This window comes from Manduca sexta, chromosome 20 (genome assembly GCF_014839805.1).
Source record: "Manduca sexta isolate Smith_Timp_Sample1 chromosome 20, JHU_Msex_v1.0, whole genome shotgun sequence".
NCBI classification, from domain to species: domain Eukaryota; kingdom Metazoa; phylum Arthropoda; class Insecta; order Lepidoptera; family Sphingidae; genus Manduca; species Manduca sexta.
In genome coordinates, this window is record NC_051134.1 from 7564786 (window position 1) to 7576014 (window position 11229).

Sequence of the window (11229 nt, forward strand, 5' to 3'; positions counted from 1 at the left end):
ATCAAAGAGCATAATAATAAAATAAAATAAAACCAACCAAATAATTGCTGGCTACGCTATCTTATTCCATTTATCATGTATTAAATAAATATCTTAATCTGTAACTTAAATTTTTAGCAAGGAATAGTGCAACATACAAATATAGATCAAACACAACTGGATGTTTGACACAACAGGTACTGCTTTGTTTAACAATTGTTACTTATAAATCAGTTTCAGTTTGTTTGTTTACATTATGGTTTGTTATATTTATATTATGGTAGTTCCTAACCCCTTTCGTATTTGATCTTTTTGGGGCTTGTTTGTCTCTCTTAATTCTTCGATGTCGATACAAAATTTTCGGTACTAGCATATCACTATTGTAAGGGGCGGAGTCGGCACCATTTTATGCATTAAATGTGCCGCATGTCACGTGACCATATCACCCATCCTCTATACTTCTTTTATCATTGCTTACAGCTAAGTAAGTATAGTACATTAGTGATAAGAAAAAAAAAATATATAATAGAACTAATTACAAGTTTCCATGTGTAGGTAAATAGGATTAGAATAATAAGAAGAAAATGGTAGACGGTAAGTTCTTGCTACATGTTAGACGGGTTACACCCGGACACTTTAAAAACTCCTGCCAGACGGCCCCCGGACGTTCTTCGAACTAGGATAAATCGGGGAATTTAGGACGGATGGCAGTCCTGGCGGAACACAACCAAGCCCCGGGTCGGGCAGGGACACCGGTCCCAGGGGAGAAACAAACAACATCACATGCCAACATCAACTTTAATCAAGTATAAATATTAATCATCTTAAGCTTACAACGTAATGGCAGACAATCACTCTACCGTGCGTGGCCCCGGCGTCGCTTCCCCCGCCTGCCTCAAACTTACGTTTTAAATCATTACACTGAGTATGAGTATTGACGCACCGGGGCTTCATCCCCACTGCGCAGAGTAGACAGCGGGGGGAGGGAGCGGCGCCACACAAACCCACGAACACAACCTGCGTCACACATGCGACATCGCTCGCAGCAACAAGCGACACAAATGCATCGCGGGGTTGTCACTTACGACCAGTGTAAACCACACTAAGTATTATGGGGAAATTCGTACTTTAAACTTAAAAATGCATCTCTGAATTTTTTAAACCATTTGCCATCGGAATGATTGGAATATTAGCCGGCTAACATCACAGGCACATGACATTACGCGTGTCACGGAAAAATAACCTTATTATGTAATAAATATTATTATTCATTACATAAAATAACCTTATGGTTATATTCCCGTGACACGTGTAATGTCATGTAACTGTCATGTAGTTGTCATGTTAGCCGGCTAACATGTCAAGCATTAAGTAGTTTAATGTACACGACGAGGCATAGTCGCGGCTATCGCGCGCATACAAGCGCTTTGATGATTGAACGTGGAAAATATGGTAAAGTATCATCAGAGCGCGTTAGAACTGTCATCCCTCCTTAATATTTTCCTCTTCCTGCGTGTGATCTGGGAGACAAATGTGGAGGTGGGGGAGACGGGAGAGAGGAAGTGGGCTTGTTGCTTGCTTAGTTCTTACAGGCTTGATAAGAAGTGCCACTTGTCCACTGAAACAATACAATAAAACTCGTCAGAATATGTACTTATAGCAGTGGCGAAAGGTGCAATTTTCCGTGAGGGAACCCGAATGAATGAATGAATATTATATGAGGTCTACAAAACGTTATGATGACTATTAGATTCTACAAAAATTGTACATAAAAGGTAGCCGACAGGAATCCGTTTAAATGCTTATGAAATATGAATACGGCGTTATAATGTTATATTTCGACACATTACAGTATCAGTAATATTGTGCCACTCACCGTCGGCGGGCAGCGGCTGCGGCAGGCCGCGCGCCGGCGCCGCGCCGAGCAGCGCGCCCGCCGCCGCGCGCTCCACCCGCGCCGCGCTCGCCTCCACCGACACGTTCATCCTGCGCCACACCGCAACGCATTAATACTTCTGAGGTGTCTAATACTAGCTATTGCCCGCAGCTCCGCCCGCCGAGCTAAACTTTTCTGTTTTAAACGTCATACTATATATTTTTCCGGGATAGAAAGTTGTCAATGTTCTTCCCTGGGTCTCAAACTATCTCTGTACCAAATTTCATCTAAATCCGTTGGGTAGTTTTTGAGTTAACCGCGATAGACAGGCATACAGATGCGGCGGGGGACTTTTTTTATATTTCTAATAAATTTTTAAGAGGAACAAGTCTGTCATACGTATTTCTTTCGTAGCTTTAACCGTTTACTCAGCGCGCGCAACGGACGGAAGGTCTCAAGAGAAATATTTTTCCCCTTTTTGCAACATTTTTTATTGATGCTCCGCTCCTCTTGGTCATAGTGTGATGATATACATTATACATCCTATATATATTTTTTTAGATATAATTTTTTTTTCATCTTCTAGCACGAGTCATCAACATATAATTTTTGTTAGGAAATTCGTACTTTAGTCTTTCTACAATTTAAATAAATAAGAACCAGTTTCTATTAAAATAAAAGAGACGAAGGTTGGTGGTGCAAAACCCAAGGCACCTCTCACTTTTCGAAGTAACATAATAATATTATTGTTGATCAATAATAGCTCGCTTGAATGATGAAAGACATTGAAACACTATTTAGTATAATTTTTAATTTTATAAACTTAAATAGTATAACAGTGCGAAAAATGTGTAATGTTAATTGCGGACGACGACTGGGCACCTTCTTTAAGGAACAGACAACCTTCCTTAATACGCCGACTACAGTTTGTTTTGTGCAGTGTTCATGGCGTAACGCGACGCGGCTAAAATCATCAAGTGTCAACTGTAAACCCTTTCACATTTAGTATTGTCATTGAACGTTGCCCACTTACTTGTTAATGTCGTTGGAGTCGGGCACTTCGCCCATGATCAGCGCGCGCCAGAACTCGTGAACCTGACACATGAGAACAACACACGATTAATAATATACACCACTCTCCATACAAATTGATCACATACTTCAGCACGAGCATTTGGAGTCAGTACAGTTCTTCATTGAAGCGGCTGTACATCAAGTTGAGCACCCACCTCGTCGACGACCTCGTACGCGAAGTCGGCGTCCTTGGCCTCGCCGTCGAAGGCGAACTTGTTGGGCGGCTTGCCGTCGGGCACCTTGTAGAGGCGAAACCACTCGACGGTGGCGCGCAGCAGGCCCGGCAGCAGCTTCTCCACGTCGGCCACGCCGTTGAGCCGCGGCGCCAGCGGGTCCCGCGCGTCCACCGCCAGCAGCTTCCAGTCCGTCTCGTCCTCGTCGATGAGCGCCAGCGCGCCGAGCAGCTTGACCTGCAGCACGTCGCCGCGCGCCGCCACGCGCTGCCCGATCTCGATCACGTCCACGGGGTCGTTGTCGCCGCGCGCGCCGGTGCGTCCGTCCACGTGACGCGGGTTCTCCCACGTCTGCGGCAAGGCGCCGTAGTTCCAGATGTAGCCGCGATGCGGGAACACGTTGCTCACGTACCGCAGCGCGCCCTTCTTCACGTCCTGCTTGATCGGATTCAGCGGCTCGCTGAGGCTGATCTCCATCTTGGCGTTGGTCCAGCGCGGTACTTCCACCACCATGTTCACCAATTTCTGCGACTTGTCCGCCCATAGAGGGATGTCGTGCAGCGGCGATATGGGCCCGCTCTCATCCTCTGCACAAAATGCACAAGAATACTCTTTTAAATTATGAAGTGTGTGTATGCTCCCTAAGTTTATTACTTGTTATGTACACTCCTTTATGTAACGTTTTAATGCTAAGTAAGTAGTTTTACTTTAATCTGCATTGATTGCATTATCGTATGTTTTTTATATTTTAATTATTATTCAATATATTCCTTTCATTATGATCGGTTGTCTCATTTAAGAAATCTCTAGGACCCCCAGCATTTCAATTAAATAAAACAATAGTTAGCAGTCGGCGAAAGATGTACGTAGTGTAAATAGTCCATCCAATAACTGAGACAATAATTTATGAATACTGCGCAGATAAAATACGCTACCTACTCAACTTGATGAAAATAGGTAGCACAATATTATGTGTTTTGACATGCTTAATCTTCATTGTAGATTTACAAGTATCTAAAAGGTTTTCTTTTCGAATAAGTAATACAATCTCTTGGCCTAGTCAGATTTATTTTAAGTTCAATCAATTTTATGTCAGCAGTAAGTACCTACTTGCTATTTGACCAACGTTACACTAAAAGAATACGCAATGCTCCATTTTACAACATTTTATGAATTTGAAAGGACTTGATGGACAAAAAAAAATTAATTGTGGCCAGTTTAAAATAGAGATGGGCAATTAATTATTATCATAAATATCAGATACACACGCGGTGTACGTGTCGACGTGTGTATATAACTGTATAAGCAGTCAAGGCCGCCGAGTGGAGCGTATCCGGAAGCGCCGCGACGCGCGCGGGCGCGCCATCATGACGTCAGCGCGATTAATGACCATAATGCAGTTATCGCTTGTTATCAAGTTATCAGCCACCAACAAGTCGACATTACTTCGAATACCCGCGAAAAACATTGGAAGTTTGCACGTGCGCCGCTCAGTACTCCTCATGCCGTTATATTTCCTGCCTACTACTTACTACTCATTCATTGGTCACTGGGCCAATGTTCACCCTCCATGAAATACAATATGTTTACTTAAATAAATAAAATACTTTATTTATCATGTAGGTGAACAAAGTTGCAATTATGATACATTAAAACAATTTATAAGAATTATTATTATTATTGCTAAATAACATCAAATATCACTTATATAACTACAGATATTATGAATAAGCTAGTGGTCCACAGAGATGTACAAGATACCATTCTATAAAATACCTGAAGTATAAGTTACAAGATACTTGCAAATAAAGAATCTCAGATATCAATAAATGAATATTCTGGATTTGATATTTGATTCTGATGGTATTTGAAATACTAGATACAAAAATACCTATTTATGAAATACTTTTTGGAAGAAAAAATATTAGGTCTCATTATCATCTTCCTTAAAAAGAATGAGTTGCTCCACAGAGTCTGAACTTGGGGAACATGTAATACTTTAAAAACACTATAACATAGTCTTTTGACCATAGACATGGGTGCAGACAGGGGGGCCACTGACTTGTTTAAAAGTAAAACAATGTGTTTAAAAGTAGTCAGATTGAGCAATTAATCTAGGTATTCATCAATTGCAGGAACACATTGGATGCAGGCCGCTTTCAACAGGTCTATCTGGAAATCTTTGGGGAGGCCTATGTTCAGCAGAGGCTGATGATGATATTGATTCACAATTATGTAGTTTTACTTTATGTTTTAGAATAATGATGTTGATAATACTTTACATAATAACCATTGTAAAACATAATTTTATTTATCTACAAAATACATATTATCTATATCTATACTTATAATAAATCTGTAGAGGTCAATTCTGTACATGAAATATATTTCCAAAATAACTATCAGGGGGTGATTAGGGATCGATACTGATGCCAAAAATGCAATTAGTAAAATGTTTGTCTGTCTGTCTGTCTGTATAACCATTATAGAAACAAAAACTACTCGACGGATTTTAACGAAACTTGGTACAATTATTTGTCATACTCCTGTGCTGGTTATAGTATACTTTTCATCACGCTACAATTAATAGGAGCAGAACAGTGAAGGGAAATGTTGGGAAAACGGGAGAAGTTACTCCATTTTTTAAGCTTCCGTCACGTGTGCAACCTTAATGGTTAAAGCTACACAGAAATCATGTATGACGGAAATGTTCTCCTTAAAATTATGTAAAAAATATCACACGACAGCATATGTCTATCTTTTATGGTTGACTCACAATTACACGTGTAACTCCCGATAGCTTAGCAGTTCAAAGCTTTCTCATTATATTTGTCTACTCTTACGTTTATAACACTCTGAGTCATCCCTAATTAATAAAGTTAACATTATTAAATATTCCATAAAAAAGAATCATAGAAATCGGTATAGAAACACCAATGTTATACATGAAATACGCTAATAATAAGTCATCACGCGTGAATACTGCATCATGCTATAAGGATTATTTTTGTACATATATAAGGTCGCGAATGCACACGCAGGCGGCTTATCTTGGCACCTAGAGGCAAGCAAATCACCTAGCGAGTAGCTTCGTAAAACGAACATTCTCGAGCGTTCGCAACCGGCTCCATTTTTGAAGTCCGAAATCCACACGGGCGAAGCTGCGGGCGGAAGCTAGTATAAAATAATCTGCATCTACAATATTTTAGATACAATTATTTTCTCATTCCTTTCATTTTATTAAATTGAGCCATGTATGTTATTGTGTGGTCTGTTAGCTCCACACAGAGCAGCTCTCCCTCGGGCTGTTACAACTGCTACAGACTTCTATAGAGTTGTTTTACATTATTTAAACATAATGGATTATGTTAATAAATAAAATAATATATAAATAAATAAAATTAAATATATATTCTATGTGAAATAATGCAAACATAATTTATGCATTTGTTACTTAATATTAATAAAATATGTTGTGTCCTTTATTCGTATATGTGGCAACAGCACTGCATGACAGCACTTTCTAATGTTGGCTCAAGGTAACTTCCCATTCAATCAACTGCATACTGCTGCTTTTACTGTTACTACATGCATGTTACAATTAGGGAGCAACACCTCTACATAAACTTTCTAACATTACCTATGCGGCTAACCCTGCAATCCATCGTGATGGCGTTCAATTCGGGTGCATTGCTAACTAATATTTCATAGCACCGGAGCGAGGTTTCGGTCCCTACTTGTGAGGTAGCTCATTATTGACAGATGCAAATTACGATAGACAGCAACATGAAATGCTGTTCCAGGTCGAAGTTCACACACATTTTGGACGATAACAGCACACCCCAGAACGAACCAGAACACACGCGGCGCTGGGTATTAACAAAATAGTCGGGCCCGTGGGCTACCGCAGTATTGTAGACACGAATACTCACTGAAATAGACACGATAATCAGGGGCATAAGGCGAGCCTCTCTCTTCGGCGATATACATTTTTGCGCCTGAGTTATGACGAGCCAAATGCTTCGTTTCGAAGGTAGAATAATAACGCGTACGTACACTCGCGACCGCCACGCACGATCGAATTACTATCGACCGGCAAACCGGAACCCACACACCAGCTGCAAAACGTGACAATGACATTTTACTTGCTGCCAGTCAGATGTCACTGCTGTGTTGCCATCTTAAATAAAAGTAGCGACGATGTATATTTATAAAGTACCTAAAATGCCACTTCCCATGTCTACATATTTATGAGCAATACCAAAGGTAAGGCCACGTTAGTCACAAAATTCAAGATAACTGTACCTTTAAATAAATTACAGAGATATCAAATACTTAAACTATCATATACCTGAAGACGTATACTTATCTGCCAATATGATTAGATTATGATAAAAAATATTTTGTACTAAGTCATTTCGATTTCGCCATAATTTAAAGAGAAAAATGAGATAGCTTTTATAATAATAGAGCTTACAAAAAAGAATGTCTAAACTCTACACCTTATACATATAACCCAGCCATATTAGGGTTTCACCTCGGAATGAAAGATAATAAGCTGGAAATTGGTAAAAACCTTTGTTTTGTCGCCCTAAATATTGTCTCAAAAGTCACAAATGCTATCGTGTCCGCGTCTTAAGATATTGAAGGTCAAAGATCACAAAAAACGTTTTTTCGCGAATATCTCGGTTCCTATTGCTTAAATGATATTTTCACCTATCATCAAAGTTGTAGAGTATAAAATTCTCTACAACTTTTGTCTAAACTTTTTTTTTATACGATCAACCGTTTTTGAGGTAGAGCGCGAAGAGTGCGCAGCGTACAGTCATATATGAGCTAATGCAGGGTCAAGCGTGAGTTTCGGTTATCAGTACGTTGTATAAAGTCAATTATTGACAAAAAAATTATAATTTTTAAGCAATTTGATTTGCTCGTTATTTTAATTGGACGTACTCAATCACATCAACAAGAAATTTATTTTAAAAAAGTTGGCAAAGGCAATGTTAAGACACAAATATACTCTTCTAAAAGACCAATATCCTCGTATTAAAAAACACCTTTTATTTTTACACGACTTTAGTGGCTGTGACACGACTTCTGCACTATTTAAAAAAGGAAAAAAAAAAACTTTTACTAGAGCATTGGAGAAAATTACCAATTTGGATAAACTGGTGGAAGTATTTCAACAAGAAAACTGCCCCGTACAAACTTTATTTGAAAATGGAGTACGCATCTTTTTGGCATTATATAATGCTCCAAAATCTGAGGACAACCTTGATTATTTCCGCTACACGCAATTCATCAAATTAACAAAACTAAATAAACCCGTACAATTGTCAACACTTCCACCAACAAGTGTAGCAGCCCGTCAACATATCAATCGTGTCTACTACCAGATTCAAACGTGGCTAGGGAAGAACTTAGAACCTCAAGAATGGGGCTGGAAGCTTGAAAATGAAATCCTGGAGCCCATAACAACGTTATTACCTCCAGCACCAGCCGAACTACTAAACACAATATTTTGCAATTGCAAAAATGGTTGTGGTTCCCGCTGTGAATGCAGAAAATCAGAGCTACTATGTTCTTTAGCTTGTGGCCAGTGCAATGGACAAGCTTGCCTCAACGCTCCACTATATCCAAGTAATCCCGATGAAAAAAGCACATACGATCCTGAAATTCTAGAAGGTTTGGAAATGAATATGACCGATAATGAGGATGATGACAATGAATTGAATATTTATAATAATCCTACCTACACGGGGCGGCAGAAGTAAAGTGGCCTACACTCATAAAAAATACAAATCCGGCACTGTACCTCTCAAAACAAGAACAAGCACTGCACCTATTGCAATGACATTATTATATTTTCTTATTTATTATTACTTTACGATTTAGAGTGAGTAGGCGGGGTGTGTTTCTAAAACACTTATTTGAGTATACGACTAAAATTGCGCCAACTCAAGTTAGCGTATTATCTTCCGGAAAGCTAAAAGTTTTGAAATAAACGTATTAAAATATTTCCGTACAACTTTGATCAATAAGTATATTTATATTACTTCTATATCAGTAGAATATACTTAGGTCAATGCTTCTTTACTATTATATTAAGTTGAAAAGTTTGTTTGAACGCGTTTATCTCAGCAACTACTGGTCCAAATTGAAAAAATATTTTAGTGTTGGGGAGCTCATTTTCGAGGAACATCATGCTATGACCAATTTGAGCGGAGCATTCATAAAAAATATTGTAAAATCTGGGGAAAAATTATTCCTTTTGAGAGTTTCTGCTACGTGCGCTGCGTAAACGGATTAAGTCACGCAACAAAAATAAATGACGGAATTGTTCCTCTTAAAAAGTTCTAAAAATATAAAACAAATTCCTCCGACGCATTAGTCTGCCTGCCTGTACGCGATAAACTTTGAAACTACTCAACGGATTTCTGTGAAATTTGGTATAGAAATAATTTGAAACCCTGGGAAGGACATAGGCTACTTGCTATCCCAGGATTTTTTTTGAGGCGGACGAAGTCGCGAGCAAAAGCTAGTACTATATACGTTAACATTTTATTACTTGCAATTATCTGTAGTATTAACATGATACTTAATTATGGATTTAAAAAAATAGTGTTGTTTAAATGCTTGAAATAGTATTTACTTCTAGAAATAGATAGCGTCAAAAGCAATTGTCGTTTTATTGTTTTGTGTAAAACATGAACTAAGGTTAAAATTTTAACTAATGTAAAGTATTTCTAAGAACTAAATTAGTAAAAATAAGTTATTTAACTTTTTACTCACGCAATATTATGGTTCAGAAAGTAAGTAAGTTTCTACGCGTAAATCTATACATACGTAACCAATCAACTCGTTTAAAACTTTGATGTGAGCTGTGTGGGCACGTTGACAGTGTACAATTTATACAACAAACCCTTGTGCCACACTTTGTCGAATGCTTTCTCAACATCGAAGAAGAGAGCACCGGTATAGAGATTATACCTACTTGAAAATAGAATAGACATGCTCCGTGATGCGGAGTATCTGATGCACGCAATTGCGCCTATTTCGGAAACCAAACTGCTCCGGAAGGAGCAGATAGTGAGAATAAACTACTACTTTGAGACGGTCGAGGACGATCCGCTCATAAAGTTTCCCTAACGTACTGAGTATCGCATTTTATATGAAAACTTAAGACTTCTTTTTTCAATGTTTATTTACATTTAATTCCAATATACAGGAAGCCGATTTGATTAGTTTATGAAACGAAACTGGACATAACACGAAGTTCATAAAACATAATGAAAATAGTTTCAGACTTGTGCCTTTAGCCGTCACCGAAATAAAGTGATTAGTATTTACCCAAACGCCAGCAATACCTTAAAGTAACGTGGCCGACAGACCTCCCGTGATCCAACCCGAGTCACACGTGCGCATGCGAAATAAAATGGGTACATCCGTATCAAACAAAAATGTGCCATATTCTTGCTGCTGGTTGAAGGAGAGGGTTTTAACATTGGTTAAGATGGGAATAAACTAGAATTAGTTCCCTCAACGGTTTTTCTCGAGGTTTCAATCGACAGTAAATTGCAATGGGGACCACACATTCAAGGAATTTATAGTAAATTGAGCTCTACTTGTTTGCTATTAGGAAGATAAGGCAATTAACTGACGTGGCTATGGCGAAGGTATTTTGCTTACTTCCACAGCATTATGTCTTATTGTATTCTTCTGTGGACCTTTATTGCTGATCTGCAGACCATTTTTATCTTGCAGAAACGAGCGATTAGAGCTATTTACAACCTTCGCTCTCGTGATTCTCTTAGGAACATGTTTAAGGAGGTAAATATACTGACCTTACCTACCGAAAATATTTTTCAGAATATAAGTAATGTACGTTCCTAAAAACCTTAATAGTTTTATTAAGAACAGTAACTTGCATAGTCTAAACACTAGAAATAAAAATAAACTACTTACTTGCCCCAAATCATAGGCTCTATAAAACCAATAAATGATTCTTAGTCAATAGCATTAATTATTATAATAAAAATTACCAATTTAACCGAACAAAAATTCAAGTGTTACCTCAAGCGTGAATTGATGTGTAAAGGGTACTATACTGTAACTGATTACCTTAAT

At 38.4% G+C, this 11229-nt stretch overlaps 1 protein-coding gene across 2 annotated transcripts; it reads right to left on the minus strand.

Moving 5' to 3' along the window:
• Positions 1-758: 758 nt before the first annotated feature.
• Positions 759-7340, minus strand: LOC115451516 (inorganic pyrophosphatase). 2 transcript variants are annotated; one of them, XM_037440680.1, is made up of 6 exons: positions 7322-7340; positions 7035-7220; positions 3085-3689; positions 2889-2950; positions 1856-1965; positions 759-1597 (listed from the first exon to the last, which is right to left on the minus strand). In XM_037440680.1, the coding sequence occupies exons 1-6, from the start codon at positions 7338-7340 to the stop codon at positions 1566-1568; spliced, it is 1014 nt and encodes a 337-aa protein (XP_037296577.1). In that variant the 3' UTR covers positions 759-1565. The 2 variants fall into 2 exon arrangements, with proteins under 2 accessions (XP_037296577.1, XP_030035720.2); XM_030179860.2 differs by lacking the exon at positions 7322-7340 and having other exon boundaries at positions 7035-7265.
• Between the last annotated feature and the right edge of the window lie 3889 nt (positions 7341-11229).